The sequence below is a fragment of the Ceratotherium simum genome, chromosome 17 (genome assembly GCF_057802395.1).
Source record: "Ceratotherium simum simum isolate JZ-2026a chromosome 17, ASM5780239v1, whole genome shotgun sequence".
NCBI classification, from domain to species: Eukaryota; Metazoa; Chordata; class Mammalia; order Perissodactyla; family Rhinocerotidae; genus Ceratotherium; species Ceratotherium simum.
The window spans coordinates 49,368,523-49,391,288 of record NC_141916.1 but is presented as its reverse complement, the minus strand read 5'-3'; the positions used below and the strand labels follow the sequence as shown (position 1 = coordinate 49,391,288).

The 22,766-nt window shown below is 36.4% G+C and overlaps 1 protein-coding gene across 1 annotated transcript; it reads right to left on the bottom strand.

Moving 5' to 3' along the window:
- Positions 1-15,851: 15,851 nt before the first annotated feature.
- Positions 15,852-16,790, bottom strand: LOC101390591 (taste receptor type 2 member 7-like). The gene has a single exon (XM_004435373.2). The coding sequence runs from the start codon at positions 16,788-16,790 to the stop codon at positions 15,852-15,854; it is 939 nt and encodes a 312-aa protein (XP_004435430.1).
- Positions 16,791-22,766: the final 5,976 nt, after the last annotated feature.

The window sequence follows — 22,766 nt, the reverse complement described above, 5'->3', positions numbered from 1 at the left end:
ATAGCCAGCCCTTTGTTTCCCTTCTTGTGGGAAAGTCCTACTTCTCGAGAGATGTGCAGGTGCTTCCTGGAGAACAAAATCCTCAACATAAAATTAAGATTCCTACCAAGCTTTATCTTCTTGACTTTGAGTTCCAGCACCATGTGAAACTAATCAGAGATTTCACCACCTTTCCTATAATGTCCTCATCTTGGGGGCATGGCATAAGAAAGTGAGAAGTCTGAATTTTTGTGTCTAATATAGTGGTCTTGTCTATATTGGCAAGATTGATCTGATTTCACAGGAGGATTCCTCCCTAAGGGTCAACTATCAGGTAGGGGTTGGGACTGTGGATGTATAGATGTGATAAAAACAATCTAAAGCCTTTTTCCTACTTTAGTTTCCCAGGCATAACTTAGAAAATGAATATTTCCACAAAATTGATTGATTTATTGGCTTCTTATCACATTTTTCCTCTTTCATATGTATAATTTATGCCAGAAAAAAAAAAAGAAAAACTAAGACTTAAACAAAGAGCATTTCTCTTTTAGTAATTTTTTTAACTTTTTATTATGGAAATTTCCAAACATACAGAGAACTAGAGATAACAATGGAATAAATCTGATGCAACTGTCATCCACTTTCAACAGTTATCATTGTATGGCCAATATATATTTACTCATCCCACCTCCTTATGGATTATTTTGATGTGAGTTCCTGATGTGATTGCTCCACATCCCTTAGATTGTACAGTATGCTATTACAATCAAATTTTCAGTAAGAGTAACTGGCTGTTACAAAAGGACTTTAACAGCTTCAATAAATTCTAGACTATCTGCTTTCAGCAGTTACATCAGTAGCAAAAATATTCAGAAATACAATATATTTTAAAAGATTTTCAAAACGTGAATTAAATGACTAAATCTGAATTATTACAGAGATTAGGTGATGGTTATCTAGAGGAATTAAATAGTTTTAGGTAACTTCAAATTAATATGAACTGTGAATCCCTGAATGACAGTTTACATCATAGATCCATGTTGACCTCCTGACGTTTGTAAATGACACAGTGTTAAGTAACTTTCATTGGGTGTTTGAATATTTTTTCTATTTAACTTCTTTGTCTGTTAGATATTACTTTCCCCACTCATTGAATTTTGATGATTTTTGTTTAATTTTTAACAACAATGTCCCTCTTCTATTGATTTGCGTGGGTAGAGTATGGCTCATTCACAGTCTATTTTTTTTCTCCTCTATATACAAAAATTTCAACAGCTCAGAGAGGTGATTCTTCCTCTTAAATTTTCTTTTCTAGTTACTAAATTAGAGGTCTATCCAGGGCAAGGAAAAATTTAAATAATACTCAGTGATACAGTACACATACAAAAGGAAGAACCCAATGAAGCAAGAAAGATTCCAGAAGACTTCTAGTTGACTTCTGTTGCAGGCCTACCTATACAGCTGAGAGTGCCTTTCCTTTCAGGACACACTTCAGGTGCCAGAGAATCCCTAAGAAGGCTTTCCTCATTTGGCTGTCTCCAAAAATCATGACATGAGTGACCCGAAGTATATAGAATTCCTATCGAATAACCAAACATCACAACCATCTCGTTCTGTAGTGAAAAATAATGCAAAAATGTCAAGAAAAAAGAAAATTGGTACAGACCAAAGAACACAAGAAAGAAAAACACAGATTTCATGGCTCTGAAACGGGCCTCCATTCTGGGGTCTCTGGAATCCTTGACGCTGAGCTCACTGTGCTTTGTGTGTCTCCACAAAGAAAGGAGAAACAGGAGATAGGACATCAAGGAAAGAGAGAAAGGAGGGAGCGTCCAAGTAATTCAGGGTATCATGTAATTTAAATCATTATTTTTACTTACATTGAGTAATCTGTCATATTTCTTTCATACTTATTTTGTACATGATACTGGAAGACATCCAAACTATATGACAAAGGAAAGTTTGCCTTATAGTTTTCCTTCATTAGCAGGAAGGGCGCAGAGAACAGCAGAAGCATGAAAACTACCTTGTTAATTCTCCATTTTAGCCAAAGGAAGGGGGATAGGAGCAATTGCTGATCTTCAGGATATAAAAGACAGCAAGACAAGTAGCAAACCAAGTGCTCAAGTGATTGCCCAATATCCAGATGCCAGTAAACATATTGTTTCTTTTCATAGTATCAAGGACTTCCTGATGGACCAGCACTGAAAGCAAATTGGCACTTGTTAGGCATAATTCACTGATTCTGGCGAAGGCCAAACTGGTAAGGATGAAGTCAACCAAGCATAACTTCTGATTTCTAATCCAGGTAACGCAGTTTGTGAGTCTAATAAATCCATTCCCTAAAATGCCTACTACAAATTCTCCATCTGTTACAATCATGAAAACTTTCTCCAACGTATTCAACATGGCTGCAAAGAGAAAACTCTGGTCTATAGTTTGTTGATCAACTAATTTCCAGATGATTTACTAGATAATGATATAGGCTTTATGTTTAGTTATGCAGTAGTATTCTTTTTGGTTCTTATTGTGGCTCTTCCTTGTAGCTGTGAAGCCCAGTAACCTGCAATAGGACCATGGAGTCACTCTCTGTGACAGTCATTGATCGAACATTTCCAACCACCTCTGTTACGAGTTTCCAGTCTTGGTCCAGATGTCAGCTGCAAACTGTGACATTCTCTGTATAGAGATGATTGAAAGACCACATTCTCATTTGCCAACATGTAAATAAAGGCATGGGTTACTTTTCACTCTTTTGATTGAAAATTTTTTCTCCTTTCCCGAAGAACTGCTTCATTTGATTTACAAATCTGAATTGTGAAATTGGAACCTGAAACACCAATTTTCATATTAAAATACTTTGACATGTAGGTCAAACTAGCAACTACTGCATTGCTGATCCATTATGAAACATTCTTAGTGTAGGTCACTACATTACAGAGTGAGATACAGAGTCTGAAATTTTCAGGAAGCTTGGCGGACAATATATGAACCTAACCTCAGTATCATATTTCCCAAGGAAATGTCGTCTGTTTTTTTGCTGTAAAGATGCCCTCCCTTTCAGGTCATCTGTCAGTAGCATTTTGAACACTGATTTTTTTGAATTCTAATTCTTTGTATGAAATTTAAGCACTCCAAACTATACACGAAAAAAATTGAACTTCTCTAGTTTCCTCAAAAGTCTTCTTTGGAGTATAGAAGAGTCTTCAATTTTTTTATTTTTGGGAGAATAGGGGGACTTTGAAAACAAGAAAAATGTTAGCTAAAGTATGGAAATTTTTTCACAAAATATTGTTAATATTACTTTATCTTAGAAAAACATGCTTAAAAAGTTATAACTATACTTAGGATTATGTATTGTATGTATTTTTGTTTAAAATACAAAATGCCTGAGGGATATCTGTTCTGATGATTTGAAATTAACTAAAGGAATATTTTGATTTAGTAATATCTCCAATGCGTTGAACCAATAGTAATTAGATGTCATCCCCAATGCCACTTTTCTGACTGTGTCTTTGGAGGAAATAAACTAATAGTAAAACAATTCAAATTATGACATTGCTAACCGGAGAGAGGAAACCTTCTGAGACACTGTTCTTGGGGCAGGAACATGTAAAGGTAGTCCTGCAAAGAACACCTCTGCTAGTTAGATGATGCTTTGAGACTAGTTGAAACTTGGTCCTTCAACCTCTAAGAACAAATAAATCTACTGTAACTGGGGGTCCACCACAACCTAGACATGATAAGAAGAAGAGTTTATCATCATTGTTGTTGCCAGCAAAATGCATTCAGAGGAAGAGTGCACAGACCTTAATCATTTCATGACCTAAGGACCAGGGATAAAATAATAAGAGAATAGGAGATTAATGACACCTCTTTTTTTCCCCCATCTCTCAAGTGTACCCAAAATAGATTTCTTTTTTCTTTGGTATCTATCCAGTGTTGAATGATTCTCTCCCTAGTCTAGGGAGAATTCACAAAGCTAGTCCTTATTTTCTCAAACTAATGCAGTATCAATTCTGCAATTATAGTTCTAGTCCTTTGCAAGTCATCTATTCACAGAAGCCAGAAATCTGTATCAATCTGATTTCACTTTTATTTAGTTACTAAATGCAGTTAATTTTATCATCATAATATCTCTTTGGTCTATCCCGTTTTCACCAAGTCTGTGGCAACCATCTTAGTTCAGATCCTCATCATTTTTACCATGTAAGAATAGTTTCCTTATTGTTTCCTATACTTACAATCTTAATCTTCTGTAGCAATTCTTACATTAAGTAGACATTCTTCTTTAGTGAAAACTTGATCATTATTTCCAGGATAAAGTCCACATGCATCATCCTTTTCTGATAATTGCAGATACTGTTAGATACAATTCCTTCTAGAAAAATATCCCTACTCATCCAAACTTGGATTTGGTGCCTTTCTAACACTCTGTACCTCTCTAATTTTTGTACGTTACTGTGACTGTTTTCTGGGATGTAATTTTTTGGAAGAGAGGAAAACTCTAATGTTTCCCTGTCAAAATCCCCTCAGTAAATGCAAAACCTGACAAGTAGTAAACACTTAATAAATATTTCGTGGGTTAAAAAAACCACAAACATTATAGGAAATTTTGGAAGTGTATAAAAGTAGATAAAAATTTAAAATACAATAATTTGTTAATATTTATACTAGTTTCCTTCCAGTATGTTAGTATTTTACAATTCATTACTTTTCTTATCATTAAGTTTAGTTATAATCATACTACTTTTGAAATGTGAAGCTTAATTTTTTAATTACTAGCTTTAGAAATTAAAGACTTTTGCATGCTTTGTAAACTCTCCACAATGATGATTTTAATAGTTTTGTAATATCACATCAAGGGCATGTAATATTTTTACTTCCAGTGATTGCTTATTATGCAGGTATTTAAGTTACTCTGATATCTTTCTCTCTTGTTCTACTTTATTTTTTCTATTATACACAATGCTGCATTGAGTAGCTAAGTACATTCAAGTATTCTCTATTGACTTTGATGAAACTGTGGTAAGTAGGATCATGAGTAAATGTAGAAGCACTTTTCAGATTTTTGATACAAATTTTCAATCCCAATTGTTGTCCAACAGCCTATACCATTATAATGGTAAAGTATTGCCATTAAAAATTTTTTTTAAATTTGCTTTACAAAGTGGAACGTGGTGCTTTCCATTGTGAATTATCCATTCACGTTCATAACCTGTTTATTTGAGGAGTCTTAGTGGTTTTCCTATGGATTTTCACCACCTCTTTTTATATTGGAGTTATAGGCACATTTCTTGTTTTCTGTTAAAAGAAGAAAACACAAAAACTCAGTTGTTATTTGCTTTGTAACTTTAGAAATTAAAGTAGAAGGTATTAACCTGTATTTTAAATATTTGTATCAAATAGAACATCACTCAACATCTGTAGTCTTCTTCTTCCAAACAACACGTCAAATATCTATTTACTTACAAACTCTTACACCACAATTTCCACTGTTAGAATAAATTGAAACAATTTCAGGTTGTTGCTATTTTAGCTTTGTTTGAAAATTCATTAAACTTCACAGGTAATTTATCAACACTTTTCTGAACAAAATTTTTTTTTTCATTTCAGATCTAACACAAAAAAATTATATTTAAAATTAGCCCTGAAATTAAAATATATTTAGGAATAGAGTCAATATAAAAAGGCTAACACCTAAAAGAAAACAGTAACTGTGAAACTTGGTTGAATAACCTAAAAGAAGGCTAAATAAACCAATTTGTTTGTTATATTCTTAGAAGGAAATACACTATGTTTTAGAGAAATCTGTAAAGTCAGTGCAAGCTCAATCAAAGTCCCAACAGTATATTTTACAGGATTTGAAAAGTTGATTCTGAAAATCCCCTAGAAAATTAACTGTTGCAGAATAGCCAAGAAATTGAAAAAGAAGAATAAGAGGCTACAAACTGGCAGACTGGTCTAAAGCTGATTGTTTAAAAAATAAATTTGAATACAATTATGAGAAAGACATAACAAAAGTTCATCACAGTCAGCTCTACTGCCAATGTCTTCACTGACTACTAACCAAGGCATATCCTAGTTTAAGGTCATAATTTCAAATACCTGAAAAGGTTGGATGGAAACACAAATGTGTATTGTGCTGAGTGACAGACCACTGAAAGTTGTAAATGTAAAAAATTAGACAGAACATTCCATATTTAAAATTATAAAACATTATGTTAGCCAAGACAAAAAGCAAAACTAAGGAGAAAGAAAGAAACAACAAAAACCACATACTTGGACTGAATCTTGCCCGTTGATTATACCTGTATATATAGGTATTTTAAAAAAATGATATTTAGGAAAGTCAAAGCAATGAAAGAGAAAAACTAGACTGAACAAAGAAAAAAAATAACCCTCAAGAAAATGCAGTTAATGCCAGGAACATAGAATATTAAACAAATATTAAATAATGTATAATTGGTGGATTAGAGTAATCTGATAGGCTTTCATAACTGTACAACAATAATATTCTCCTATAATAAAAAGTCAAACACAATATTTGGGAATTGAAGTCACAAGTTTTGTTTTGTTTTGTTTTGTTTTTAATTATAGTTCTGCTGAATTGGAGAATAGACTTTTCTGCGTATCAAATTAGTGAGCTGGAATTTCCAGCCCAATAATTTATATAACATGTTTCAGAAGAAATAAGAAATAAAAATTATGAAAGAAAAATGAAGAGACCTCTAAAATGATAATATAATATAAATGTCTATACATTGTTATTTAAAAAATAAAAAAGAAATGAGAAGAAATAATCAAAAAAATAATAGAAAAAATTCTTAGCTGAACAAAACTCAGGCTTGAAAGGGTATTCCAAGTGCTGAGCTGTGGGCATGCTTGAGGTTTTAATAGAAAGAGCACACCCATTTGTGATAGTAATAACAAAAATAGAAAATAACAAGTAACCAAACTCCACACCTAGATATATCTTGGAGAAGTTTATAAATTGCAACAATAAAGATAAATGCTTGAAACTTTCGGAAAGAGATGGGTAAGCCCACTAAAATGCTGCTTGATCCATATGACAGGAAAACCTTCAATTCTGGTGGCCAAAATCCTAACTTAGGTTGCTCCAATGGAGAACCACAGTCTCCACATCCCCCTCCTGTTTCCAGCTCCTGTTTCAGACATAGTATCCGTATTGGAGCAAATTAACACAGCCTCTGACACCTGATATGCAATTGTTGACCTGTCAATGCTTTCTTTGCCATAGCAATTTACAAGACCACTAGAAGAAATTTGCTTTTACCCGGAAGCTCAAACAGTACATTCTCACAGTCTTGCCTAAGGCATTGTCAACCCTGCTGCGCTTTCCACCCAATGTCACACTGATCCACTACACTGATGGCATTGTGCTGATTGTATCTGGTGATCAGGAAGTACAAGCACCTCAAATGCCTTAGCAAGACATATATTATTCAAAGCATGGCAGACAGACCCCGTAAAAATTCAGGATATGGCTACCTCAGTGAAGTTTCTCGGGGTCCAGTGGTGTGGAGCATGTTTAGAGGTCCCTTCCATTGTGAAAGACAATTTGCAGAAAGTTGTACCATCTGCTACTGAAAAGGGCACAACATTTGATACGTCTTTTGGATTTCAGAGTCAATAAACGTCTGAATATGCTACTTTGACCTGTTTGTTTACAGACTAAGCATAATGCTGCCAATTGTGAGTAGCGACCTGAGCAAGATAAAGCTCTTCAGAAAATATAAGCTCTTCCACATGGATCCAGAAAGTCAAATGATATATGAAGAGTGAACTAAAAGAGAGCAGGTAATGCAGTTGGAACTGATGTCAAAGCAGTCTACATCACCTGATCACGCAACCTCCTTATGAATCTCAGATCTGTTCAAGTTAAATCTCTTATATATCACTGCTACTTAATAATAGACTGTGGCTGTCCATGCCCAACTGTGGCTTGGTGGATCACATAACATCCAGTTAATGATGGGAAGCTCAGATCTCATGGATAATGAAGGTCCCTTGCTTAATGTTCAGTCTCTACCAGGACTTAGCGGCATGATGCTTCTGCATGATATGCTGTGGCGTTACAGATCCACTCATGGGGGCCCTGAAAGACATCGGTGAAGAGAAATGTCTTGGTTACCCATTTGTCTGATCAAAGAGAAATATCATTGGTTGTCCATTTGTCTGAATGAAGAGATGGCCAGAAAATATATCTGTCCTGATACATGGGTGGTGGCTAATAGTTTGACTGTTTTGTCAAAGACTTGAAAAGAATAAGATTGGAATATAGTTGATCAGGAAAAGTGGGGAAGCAGTATATGGGAAATACCTCTCAAAATAGGTACAGAGTGTGAAATGCTCCTGTGAATGCTAATGGGCATACACTGCAGAAGAGGCTCTTAGTAATCAGGGAGGCAAAAGAATACATTCTGTGGATATGAGTCAGCCTCTTTCCCCAGCCATTCCAGTGCCTCATCAATAGGGGCATGGTGGCAGGGATGAAGGCTATACGTGACCTGTCTCTTACCAAGTTACTATCCATGGTCGTAACAGTGTTAATTTTCTCTCACCAAGGCTATTCTGTCTATGGCTACTGATGGATGCCTTACCTGCCAACAACAGAGAACAACAGTGAGCCCCTAATATGGCATCATTCCTAAGGGAAACCAGCCAGACACCTGTGGCCAGTTGATTTATCTGGATCCGATTGCATCATGGACAGGGGAGAAATTTGTCCTCACTGAAATACACATGATTGTGGCTATGGATTTGCCTTCTCTAACTGTAACATTTCTGGCAGTGTGACCATCTGTAGACTTAAAACCATATTTACCTTAATAGCATTCAGCATAATTACTTCTGACCAAGGCAATTATTTCAGAGTAAGAAAATATATAGGACAATGAGGTCATGTGTATGGAAATCACAGATCTTGCTACATACTCCATCACCCAGAATTAGCCAATAAAATAACAGAATGGCTTTCTGAAAACTCAGTTATTGTGCCAGTTGTGAGACCACACTCTGAATGAATGGGGCTTCTATTTTACAGGATGCAATATAAGCTTTGAATCAGAAAATGATATTGTAATATCTCTCATAGAGCCAGAGAACACTTGCCTGGAGTCCAGAGGTGGTGGTGGGGAGAAAAGCCTCCTGTTATTACACCTAATAAACCAGTCAGATAGGTTTTGCTTTTCATATCCACTGCTTTGACTTCTGCCAGTTTGAAGGTCTGTATTTCCATTGCAGGAAATTTTCAGCCAGAGGACATACCGATGTGTCCATGGAAGTGGCCATTTGGGACTCCTCATGCCATTGAGCCAGCAGGCAAAGAAATAGTTGTATCTGCATGTTGGGGTGATTACCAAGGGGGAAATTGTGTTGCTACTACCTAATGGGAGAAGGACTATGCCTAGAACACAAAAGATTCTCTGGGACATCTCCTAATTCTTCCATGGCTAGTAGTAAATTTAATGAAAAACTACAGCAATGAAAAACAAGGCAGAATAGCTCAGGATAAAGACTCTTCAGTAACGCAGGTTTGGTTTACCCCACCAGGTAAAGAACCCAGACTGGCTGAGGTCCCGACTGAGAGCAAAGGAATCATGAAATGGATAGTGGAGGAAGGAAGTGATAAATATCAATCTGCTGACATGTCCGGTTACAGAAATGAGACTGTAGCAGCTATATATATTTTCTTTCTTTCTTAATAGGTGTATATATATATTCATATATATTAACTATATTCTTACTTTTTGTTTTTGTTCTCCTTGTTTTAAATAACTTTTGTTATTTTGCCATCATTACAAGTTATTTTTCATATAGCAGCATATTTAGATGGGGCTGTGACAGAAACTGAGGAGTAATTAATGGAGCCCACAGATGGATGCAGTGTCTCTCTTTATTTTGGAGAATGGCTGAGAACATCTTTGTGTGAATTGTTGTATCTTGCTAGACAGACTTATAGATTTGTTTTTCTGTAGCACAAAATTACAATTATGCATGGAAGGATGTCTATGAATGCTGAGTAGCCTAAAGGGTAGATTATGCCAGTTATTAAATTTTTGTCTCTTAGGTCCCAACCTGCATTTTTTTTTTCTTTTGTTTTTTTGGTGAGGAAGATTAGCCCTGAGCTAACATCTGTGCCCATCTTCCTCTATTTTATATATGGGATGCCTGCCACAGCATGGCTTGATAAGCGGTGCATAGGTCCACGCCTGGGATCCGAGCCTGCGAACTCTGGGCCACTGAAGTGGAGCACACATACTTAACTGCTACACCACTAGGCCGGCGCCAAATCTGCATTGTTTTTTTCTACATGGTTTTATGAGCAAATTCTGCAAATGATATTTCTGCTGTGCCAACGGGCTCTATGTTAGGCTTCCATAAGTGATAGCAGAAGGAGACTGTAAGGCCGATGAAGGAAAATGGAAATGACTTCTAGTTTATTCCTTGTGGACTTCCTATGTGCTTCCTGTGTACTCGTTGTTTCTATCAACGCCACTCCAGCAATGCTTCCTCGTCCTGGCAGATTTGCTTTCTCACAGGAGCAGCTGAATCTAGTTTGCAGCATTTGACTGCACTTTTCCAGCTCTTGACTGCACCCTCCTCGGACCACCAGCACCAGTAGAACCTTTCCCTCATGTTCAAAGGGCCGCTTCTCTGAGATCAGAGACAGACCACCAGTTGGACAGTGTACCTTCCATAATGTCTGAACTTTAGCTCTATGACACCCCTTCTCTACATTTCTAGGCTTTAGTAAGTTGAACCTCTTTCCTTGTTCCTAATCCTAGGAACGAAGGCTGCTTCCTACGGTTGCTGCCTCTGTCATATCATAAGATTCTGTTTTTCCTCTTTCATTTATTTAATTAACAAATCTATACCTGGTTAACAATTCTTTATATTAAACTTTTCAAGTGACTGCCATAGTTTCTCTCTTCTGATCGGATCCTGATTGATCTGCCCATCCACTTAGATCTTAATTTTAAATATTGTGTTTGCTAGTTCTGAAATGTCCATTTGTTATCATTTTATAGATTCTATTCTGAAGCAACAGAGTCTTAAGCTCACTGTTTTAACAAGCCCTTTAAATTGAATTACTTCCACTTAATGGACTTTAATAAGTTTTTTTCCTCTAGAACTTGATTTGGCAAACTATGGCCCACAGGCTGCCACCTGTTTTTGTAAATAAAGTTTTATTGAAACACAGCTATATCCATGTATTTATGTGTTGTCTGTGGCTGCTTTTGAGGAACAATGGCAAACTTGGGCAGTCACAACACAGACCGCATGTCTTGCAAAGCCTAAAATATTTCTACTCTGACACTTTGCACAAAAAAATTTGCTGACCTCTGTGCTACAGTCCTCCAGTCACAGCTAGCATAAGGTCTTACCTCTCTCATAGTTTCTCTTTTGTACACCAAACTATACTTTCTGTCACAGTATGAAGGAGAGTATTCCTTGATGTTTTATTAGAGGCTGGAAATCTGAACCAATGTCCTTGAATATCTATACTAAAAAATTACCATACCAGTTTTGTAGTTTTGTTTCCCTTAGTACATCACCCTCATTAATATGGAGATTTAAAAAGAGGTCAAATGAGATCATTTCTTTGAAGAGAATAATCAGTATATTCTATATCTCTTATAATCCAAATGGGGGGAAATAATCTATAGAAATTGACATGTAACTCCTAGAGATAGGGGGACTCAGGTGGGCTAGACTTATACCAAAATGTCTATAAGGTAAAACGTGTTTGTAGAATCATTAGAGCAAAGAGCACTACTCAGGAATGGCTGCTGTTCCACACCTCACTAGGGCAAGTTTCATGTTTCCCATGGGCCAGATGTGGATGCTGTAAAGGGATGTGACCTGGGCCATCTTAAAGGAAACTCCTAAATAGCACCTCATGAAAGGGAAAAGTAATCCCAACAGATAATGTCTGCGTACAGTACAGCATCTGAAACCAGGAGCATAATGATTTCTTAAGATTCAGTGCCACTAAAGGACGCAACACTCATCTCAGGGAACTTCAGGTGGAGGGCTCATGTGAAGAGATTTCAATAAAACCCCCAAAGGTGCCCTGCAGTAAAGGGTTAACTCAGCAATCTTGGGATGCTCATACCCTGCATATTCCAAAGAAAGGTTGGGCCCTTGACTTGCTCCTGGGAGTTAACCTCTAAGCCCTTGGACTATCCTGCCTTGTAATAGTTTCTTTGTATATGTGGTGCCTTGAGCCACATCTGATAGTTTGTGCTAACAATGTGATTTATGGTGAATCCTTTTTTGATTCTATGAGGCCTAGACTATGCCGTATCAGTTTGACCTCTGAGAGGGCTAGAAACTGAAGGGTTATGATCAATCACATGGGCGCTCCATGCCCATGTGACTGATCTCCAATAAAAACCCTGGACACCAAGGCTTGAGTGAGTTGTTCTGGTTGGCAATACATCATACATGTTTTCATACATTATTCTGGGTGAACCGAGTGCTGTTCATATGACTCCACTGGGAGAGGAAAACTGGAAGTGTGTGCCTGTTTTCTCCTGGTCACCATTCTATGCACCTTTAGCCTTTGCTGATTTTAATCTGTATCTTTTCAATGGAATAAAGTGTAACTGACTAAACAGCTTTTCTGAGTTCCCTGAGTATTTCTTGTGAGTCACCAAACTTGAGGGTGGCCTTGGGGACGCCTGACACAGATGTCTACAGAAGAATGAGTCTGTATTAAAATATCTGCTATGATTGACAGCTTTCCACAGCCACAAGAGAAGTATAGATGACACTAGCTACCCATGCAACTGTAAAGGAACCCGAATCAGCACAGACGATGGGGAGAAGAACAAGAGTCTGCAGCAAACTAACCTTTCCTCTCTCGGGTTTTCAGGCTTGAAAGGGGTCTGAAAACGGTGAGTGGGAGAAGATTTATATTGAATGACAGAGTCAAGCTTTGTTTTTAGCCTGGACTGGACTTAATATAGGAGTGATGATAGAAGCTATGAGATCTGGCTAAGGTTTTATACTTGAAAGGGAAGAATAACTCAACAAAACAGGATTGTAGGGGCAGCGGTGAAAAAGAATAAATTTATATTCTGCCTTCGTGCCACTAAGTCCAACTTTTTGAATACCTGGTGCATTTCTATCTCACCTAGACAAAACTTTTTTGTATTCTACCTTCTTAAAACACAGACAACCCATATCTACATTAAACTGCCTAAGGAAGGAATTAAAAGCAAGTAACCACTCATTATGCTAATTCAGACAGAGAAAGATAAACATTGCATGATATCATTTATATGTGGAATCTAAAAAAGCTGAACTTGTACAAACAAAGTAGAATAGCAGTTACGAGGGGCTTGGGGGTTGGAGGACTTGAGATGATGTTTCAGAGTACAAACTTGCAACTAGTAAATAATTAAGTTCTGGAGATCTAATGCACAGCATAGTGATTATAGTCAACAATACCGTATTAACAACTTCAGTGTTGCTAAGAGACTAGATTTCAATTATTTTCAACACAAAAAAGCAATAATTATGTGACAAGATAGAGGAGTTAGCTAACACTACTGTAGTAATCATATTGCTATATATAAAAGTATCAAACCAACACATTGTACACTTCAAGTGTACACAATGATAATTGTACCACATTTATTTTTCTATGACTTATCCTTTTATGGACTTTTAAAACAATATTTTTTTGAAAACATACATTTTTCTTGTATACAACAGAACGTCAAACAACAAACTTAAATCTTGTTGCTTACAAAGTAAATTGGCTATAGGTGAGAAAGATGAAAGAAATAAAATAAAGTTTTATCTGCTGGAAAAGAAAAAACTAGTGACCACTGTCAACATATGGGATTCCTGATAATCCAGCCTTAATGAACAACACTCAGCACCCAGACTAGAACTATACCTGGGGAATGAGAAAACGTAAAACTATTCTGTATTATGTTTTCTGTATTTGTCCTTCAAAATAAACTCTACTGTATGCTATACTTTAAGCCTCATATTTTCAGTCATATGTTTTCTTTCTTATTCATTTATTTATTTGAGACCACCTGTGGCATGTGTTTAAGGAATAGTCTGATTCTAACGGGTGCTGCAACTGGACTTCTAGATACCTATCACGGGCACACAGCCAAAAATTTAACATGCCAGGTCATTCTCTGCTCATCCTTTCCCAAATACAATTTTAAGTCATGGTAAGCCATCAGCCACAGGTAATAGGGTGTTTGAATTTTCAAATAGTCCTTTCATTATTCTGAGGTTTTTATATCTCTGAGACTGGTACACAGTCTTTTACAGTTGTAATCTAATCACAAATCAATATCTTTCTTTCCAGCACTCTTCTTTTATCTCATCAAAATTTCCATTGTTTTGGTGACATTTGGAAGATACTTTGAATTCATTCATTTACTCAATCAACAAATACTTACTAAATACCAAGAAGCTGAGAAAAGTATTCTCTCCTGGTGAACAAGTCTGCATTTTAAGTATTATGTTCTTCTTGATTTAAAATCATACTGGACAATTGGCAACAACACCAAAACGAGGAATCAGAATATGCTACATTATGAAAGAGAGAGGAGGAAGAGAGGAGAAAGAGAGGAGAATGGAACTAATAAGGAATTGAAGAAAATATTTGAAAATTAAGTCTGAGTGCATTGGAGAGATAGTAATGTTTTGGGGGTCTACATTGTCTAAGATATTTTTCTGTGTTTTAGCTTTCATTTTACTAATTTGATTTTCTATATTATTGCTTTTTAAAAATGTGTTTTAACAGTGTTGAAAATTGATCCACTGAATTTCTTAAGTATTAATAATCGAAAGCTTTTCTTGTTTACATGCAATATCCTCTTTCTTAGAGTTTATCCCAATTGGTGCCAAAGTCAGCTTGCTATTTAAGGCTTCTCTGGGATTGTGTTATTTCATCCTTTTCCTTCACCATGCATTACTTCCCCCCACCCCTTGATTTTTGGTTGTTTTTTGTTGAGTGTATTCAAACCTTCTTGAACTTAAATCTTTAACCTATGTGATTGCTCATGATTTTTTTTCATTTCAGGAATTTATTTCCTTGCTAAGAGATTTTTATGAAACGTAATTTGCTGTACTGCTACTGTCATCTCCTAGAGTTCTCCACATTTTCTGATATAAGTCTTTGCTTTTAGCTTCTAGTAATAACCAGATGAATGTTCCAGAGACTTACAGTCCAAATTCTAAGTCTGCTAGTTAAACTGTTTTTTATGATTGGGGCACTTAATTGTTCCTTGATGCATTTTGTTTGAAATATTAACAAGTCATGACTTGTATTAGGAAATAAGAACAAATGAACTGAGACTTTCAGGTGACTATTTTTCTGTTCATATGAGAACTTTTTATTTTTTATTAACGTTTTAATACATTACTCAACATTTTTACTGATCTCATTTTGCTGCCCCTTTCTAGTTTTAAATGAAATTTTAAAATATTTACTCTTTTTTAGGAATTAAATTTCTCTATATTTTTATATGTATAAATATATCTATATTAATATATATTCATATTCTTTAAGTTTTTGTATATCAAATCAATATATGAGAAATTATGAGATAACATTAAAATGCCTAGTATTTTTCCTAACATAAAATGCATTATCCATATATTCTAATTACTATTAATTATATCATCACTATTCTGATGGAAACAGCGAAGTCTTCTTCTTTTAACTTATTCCAGGCAGATATTTTCAATAAGGCTCAATTACCAATCACAAAACAGAACAAAAGATGTTGGGATACATGAAGGAGATGTGCGTGGAGTCCTATTTGTTGTCTTCATTCTTGGGAAAATCACAATCCTTTCAGGCAAGTTTATGGCAACGTAGGTTTCCTTAGATTCAGGCAACACTCCAGCTTCCTCAGGACACTGAGAGAAGCCTGTTTCAATTTGCTGTTCCATAAAATCAGAAGAAATGGGTGGCCAGATGGATCAAAAAATACGAGCACATTAGAAAAAACCTTTGCCACAAAACTGTCTAGAATGACATAGGCTGAGTCCATCAAAATATGGCTCAGGTAGTATATAAAGAAGCAGAATAGGAATGAAATCATACACTTCATGGCTCTCACATGGGCCTCTGTGCTAGAATCCCTAGAACCTGTGCCCTTCATCTGCCTGGTGTGGCTCCATAAGGACAGGATTAAAAGGAGTAGGGAGGCCAGTGACACTACAAAGGGGATGAGGAACATTATGTCAAAGAGCATTTGAGAAGTTAATAAATCATATTTTCTCACTGTGAAGTTCCACGTCAAATTTCGTTCAGTGTTTTCCTGGTTTTTGATCAGGCTCCTAACTACTGTCTCCTTAAAGAGAAGGCGCAAACAGAAAGAGAGGGCTTCCCCCAGCACAAGAATGAGAAGCACCTTGTGAATTCTCCATTTCATCCAGAGGAAAATGGGATTAGAAAAGTTGGCTATCTTGAGGAAATAGAAGACACTGAGGCAGGTGGTACAGGCCGTGCAGAAGTAATTGGATCCTGTCCAGAGGATTTCCAAACTTATCATTAGATTATTATTGTTGTACCGTATTTTGCCATAGTTTACCTCTAAGCCTATAAACAAAATTAATATGCACAGCAGAAATATTCTGGAAATCGCCAGGCAGGTGAGAATAAAGTCAATCAGGGAGTACTTCCTGCTCCTGATCCAGTCAATATAGTTAACCAGTACAATGAATCCATTTCCCAAAATCCCCATCATGAATTCTCCAGAATAGAGGATCATAAATATTTTCTTCAGTGTGCTTGTCATGCCTGCCGACAGGGAATCTCTGCCTTCAGTTCTCCACTGAGTTGTAAATGAGGTGTTACAGATTTGTGCATCCAAAGCTCTAACGTTCAATATGCTTCTTTTCCTATATTTTGATGTCCATTGATAAAGAAAGGACCTCGTCCAGTGTGCTGCCAAAGTCTTAATTATCTTTGGGAAAATGACCTTTATTCCCCTCAAGGTCTCAGCTACTGAATTTCAAGCCAGGTATTATATTACCTGCTGCTGTGACTCTGCTTATAATTTCCATGTAAAGCTGTGCATTAGAATTTGAATACTAGTTTGTTAAAACACAAAATAGAGATACATTTTAAAATATTTTTTTACAATGTCTTCTTTTCCTTAAGATTCAAGCATTTTTAGTTTATTCACATTTACTATGAGCCAGAAACATTAAGGTCCAATCTAGAAGGTATAGTGTTTCAGTCTGGTTTCTCTGAGAAACAAGGAAATCACTGAGGGAAATGGCAGAACAGGAAGTCCAGGAGGGAGCAGAGGCTGGGAGAGCTGTTACACTACAGGTAAGTCTGAACCCTGCCGGGGAGAGAGGGAAAGAAAGAAGGAAGGTTTTAGGAGACAATGCAGTCCTAGGAAAGTTCTAAGAAGGCCAGTGGTCATTGTGAAGCCCGTGGTGCACACCAGAGGTGTCCTAAGCTTCCCAGGAGCAGGCCTGCCATGGAATCTCTGCCCTGCTCAGTCATTGGCTGGGAGCAGCTCATAGGAGGGAAAGGGGTGATGGGGTGCAGAGCACAGGAACATGGGCTTATCAGCTGTTGGGGAAATATAATTAAAAGCAAAATCTTCTCCTAACCCCGAAAATCTCTCCAGAATGGTATTAGAGAAAGAAAAGAGTTTTATTATTGAATCAGTATTAAAGCAGAATCTGATGCACATCACTGGCAATCTGCTAAGGGATTGCAGAAACAGAAAGAAATCTCACTCTTTTACATGACGAAGCAGATACAACTCATTACATACATGTTCTAAAGGTAAACTAGTCCTCACATAAGAGGACTTGGCACCACCGTCTATTACACGTAGTATATACTACACTGACCTGGTAACTGGGGTGACAGTCTGTGTTAGATATATGACTTTATACAAAAGAAAATTAAATTCATATCTTTATGACAGGAGATAGTTAGGTTTCTGCCTTCCCACAGAAGCTAGGAGATAGGGGTGCTTATTTTTAACATTTAGAATTAAGCCTCTTACTTTTAATGTGTATTTTCCCTTACATAGCCAATTATGCCCCCTTAAGTCAGAGATCTCAGAAGCACATTTTCCTAATCACCTCATGCAGCAGTATCTTAAATTATAGTCAAAATTTATCTTTAGTACTCACCTCACCAAAACTTATTATGTGTAAAGTACCCAAAGTTTATGTATATACAGAATATCCGCTGTCCAATGTTACACCAGGATCCCTTAGAGTCTGTGGCAGCTTTGAAGCATGGCTGCAAACTCTTCAATCCTCTTCTTACTGAAATCAGTGGTCTGCAACCTCTCCTCTTGAAGCTGATGGGCTTGTGACTGCTTCAACCAGTATAACACAGTGGAAATGACATCATGGGATTTCTAAAGTTGTCATAGAAAGCCTAGCAGGTTTTGCCTTAGTCACTCCAAAATTTCCTCTTAGATTCCTGAGCACTCTACAAGGAGTCTGACAAATCTGAGACCAGCCTGCTGTGAGGAAACCCAAGCCACACGAAGAGGCCACCTGTGGGAAATCTGGTCAACCATTCCACTGAGCCCAGACTTGGAATCATCCCAGTCTAGGGACAGATATGTGAGTAAAGAATCTTCTTAGTGATTCCAACTCCTGCTATTTGAGTCATATTCATCCATGTGAATATTCAAGTTTGAGCCCCAGACATTTTGGAGCAGAGGCAAGCCATCCCACTGTGGCCTGTCTGAATTCCTGACTCGCAGAATCTGGGAGCATAATAAAATAATACTTTTGTATCACTGAGTTTTGAATTCCTATTTTAGAGAGCAATAGATAATCAGAACAGAGTTATTTAGATAGAAAAAGTCTTTTATTATTATTATTTCAATTTTTCACATATCTGTCCTCCTCCTTACAAATATGCAATCTCTCTCCCTCAATACAAATATGCATAGGTTTTGTTATGCAAAATTATGTACAATTTTTAAAAATGAGCACAGGATCCAAATAAACATTTTTATTAGAAAGATATTCAAATGGTCAAAATGCACACAAATAGATGCTTGACATTACTAGTCATCAGGGAAATGCAAATCAAAACTGTAATGAGATACCACTTCACATCCCCTAGGATGACTAGAATTAAAAAGTGAGATAATAACAAGCTTTGACCAGGATGTGGAGAAATCAGATCCTGCATGCACTACTGTTGAGAATGTAAAATGGTCTTGCTGCTTTGGAAAACAGTCTAGCAGTTCCTCAAGAGATTAAACATAGAATTACCGGGAACCACCAATTCCACCGCTAGGTATAAATCCAAGAAAAATAAAAATACACATCCACACAAAATCTTGTTGTGAATGTCCACAGTAGCATTATTTATAACAGCCAAAAGATGGAAAGAATTCAAATGTTCATCAATGGATGAATATGCAAACAAATTTGCTATATTCGTATAATGGAATATTATTCAGCCATAGAAAGGAACGAAGTACTGATGCGTGATACAACACAGATGAACCTTGAAAACCCTGTGCTGAGTGGAAAGAAGCTGGTCACAAGAGACCACATATTACATGATTCTGGCATGAAAGTCCAGAATAGGAAAATCTATAGTTTCAAAGTGTAGATTAGTGATGAGCTGGAATGGGGGTGGGGTGGGATGTTGAGGAAATAGGGAGGTGATAGCTAAAGGGTATGGGGTTTCACTGTGAGATGATGAAAATGTGCTAAAATTGAATATGGTGATGATTGCATGTATCTGTGAGTATACTATAAACCCTCAAATATACTCTTAAGTGTGTGAATTGTATGGTATATAAATTATATACAAATAAAACTGTTTAAGAAAAAAACAAATATATAACATTTTATCCTCATGGATCATGAGTATAACATCTTTGTATATTTTTCATAAATTTCTTGTACATTGGAGTGATCCTATTTGCTCAGTTATCTTTCATTCTGATGAGGTATAAATAAAATATGAACAACCATCACCATTTCACTTTTGTTGACTCAATTATTGAGGAGCTTTTTACTGCTCATGTGAAACTGACAGGATAGGCTATGCTGTAGCATCCAAAATGTCAGTTTCATAAATGGTTCATTTCTTGGCTCACATTATGTAACCAGTTGAGTTTAAAAGTGCAGAGTGGGGCAGGGGCAGTTCTTCTCCACATAGTCTTTCAGAAATGCAGGCTAATGGAATATCTAACACCAACATGTGGCCTTAAAAGTCCCTCATTGAGGAAGAGACGGACATAGAGGTTCATGCTCAACCTCTTCAATAAATCAGCCCAAAAGTGGCACATAATTTTTCTTAAAGCCCCCATTGGCCTGAACAAATCACATACCCCAGTTAATTGCAAGGGCCTGGAAAATACGAGGTGATACTTGGATATTCAGTGAGTGGCAATATCTTTTCCACAGTCCACACTTCTAGTCATAAAATACAATTTTACGCCCTCTTCATTCGTGTAGAACACAGTCTCTCATCTCCCCAAGAAAGACAACCCAAAGACCAAAGCTCGATACATACAGCACAAATTCTCCGATGCCTGGTGTGGACTTGGCTCCTCTTAATACGGAAATTTACAAAGTAAAATGACGGATTTCCTGTTCCTATCCACCCTCCCCCACACACTCAGTATGGAATGGTGTGACAGGGACAGGCCAACAGCAAATAAACAAGCATCTTCATCATAGTTCCTTCATAGTTCTCAGAAATCTTCACGTCTCTGTTTTATTTTCCTCACAGATTCCTCTATATAATAGAGACAATCTTAACACTGTCAGGTTATGTGAGAATATAACCTTTACAGTGAATCGTTTTTAAACAATTTAAAGATGTCACTGAAAGACACTCTTTTAGGTATATTTTTACTGAAGCACCTTAATGAATTAAGAAATGTAAACAGTAAGCATGGAGTCCACATCCTTAAACTGATTTCTGTAGTTTTGAAAGATTTTCTTTCGTGTCAGAACAATTAGTTTTATCTTTGTCCTGAACTGCTTCAACAAACTAAGAGTATGAACGGTATAACGGCCATATGCTTTCTTTGATATTTTCTCAAAGAGAGATTTTTTAAAGCTTTATTCACTTACAGTTAACATGCAATAATTGTGTATTTTAAGTGTACAATTTGCTAAATTTTGACACATGTACACACTCATGAAAACATCACCAAAATCAAGATAATGAATATATCCATCATTCTCCAAAGTTTCCTCACGCCCTTTTGTAATCAGTTTCTGCTGCCTCTTGCTGCTTCCACCATCCCCAGGGAAAAACTGCTATGCTTTCTGTCACTGGAGATGAGTTTGCATTTCCCAGACTTACAGTATGAACTCTTTTCTGTCTGACCTCTTTTACCCAGAATAACTCTTTTGATATTCATCCAGGTTGTTTCCTGTATCAATAATTCATTCCTTTTTTATTGCTGAGTAGTGTTCAATTGTATGTATACTGGAGAAGAACTCTTCACCTGTTTAAGATATTTGCATATTTTCCAGATTTTGGCTGTTACAAAGAAAGCTTCTGTGAACACTCATTTATAAGTCTTTGTAGGGATATAAGCTTTTATTTAACATGGGTAATACCTGGAATTATACGGTAGATGTATGTTGAACATTTTCAAAAGCTGCCAAAGATCTATTCATCTACTTAAGGGCATTTGGATATTTTCCAGGTTTGGCTGTTAGAAATAAAGCTTCTGTGAACACTTATGTATAAGTCTTTGTAGGGACATAAGCTTTTATTTATTGTGGGTAAATACCTGGATGTAGAATGACTGGGTCATACAATAGATGTATATTGAACATTTTCAAAAGCTGCCAAACTGTTTTCTAAAGTGGTTGTACCATTCTATATTCCACTAGCAACGTATGAGAGTACCAGGTGCTCCATATCCATGCCAACGCTTGGTAGGGTCAGTCTTTCTGAGCATCATTTTACGTGCTTATATGTCATTCTGTTTTGGTAAAATAGCTATGCAAATCTTTTGGCCATTTTTAACAAGACTTTTTGTTTACTTATATGTTTTGAGAGTTCTTTTTATATTCCTGATACCAGTGAGTTGCAAATACTTATTCCTGCTTTTGGCTTCCCTTTTTATTCTCTGAACAATGTCTTTTATATTTTATTCATTTATTTTTTAATTTCAGCCTTACTGAGGTATAATTGACAAATAATATTGTAAAATATTTAAAGCGTACATCACAGTGATTTATGTACACTTTGTGAAAGAATTCTCCCCCGTCTAGTTAATTAACATATGCATTACCTCATATACTTATCTTGTATTTTTTTTGGTGAGAAAATTTAAGTTCTACTCATTTAGCAAATTTCAATTATACAATACAGTGTTATCAATTATAGTCACCATGTTTTACATTAGACCTTCAGAACTTATTAATCTTAAGGCTGAAAGCTTGTACTCTTTTACCAAACTCTCCCTATTTCTCCAATAGCTTGGCCTCCAGCAGCCGTGTTTTAAGTCTCTATTTCTATGAGTTTGATTTTATTTTTAGATTCCACATATAAGTGATACCATGAAGCATTTGTCTTTCTTTGGCTTACTTCACTTGGCATAATGCCCTCAAGGTCCATCCAAGTTGTTGCAAATTGCAAGATTTCCTTCTTTCTCTTGACTGCATGATATTGTGTTGTATATATATATACACCACATCTTCTTTTCCCATTCATCTGTTGACAAATACTTATTTCCATATTTTGGAATCTAAGTTATTTCCGTATCTTGGCTAGTGTGCGTAATGCTGCAATAAAC

What these genes read in the sequence shown, in the direction of transcription:
- LOC101390591 (XM_004435373.2), bottom strand. Translation starts at nt 16,790, where the DNA reads ATGACAAGCACACTGAAGAAAATATTTATGATCCTCTATTCTGGAGAA.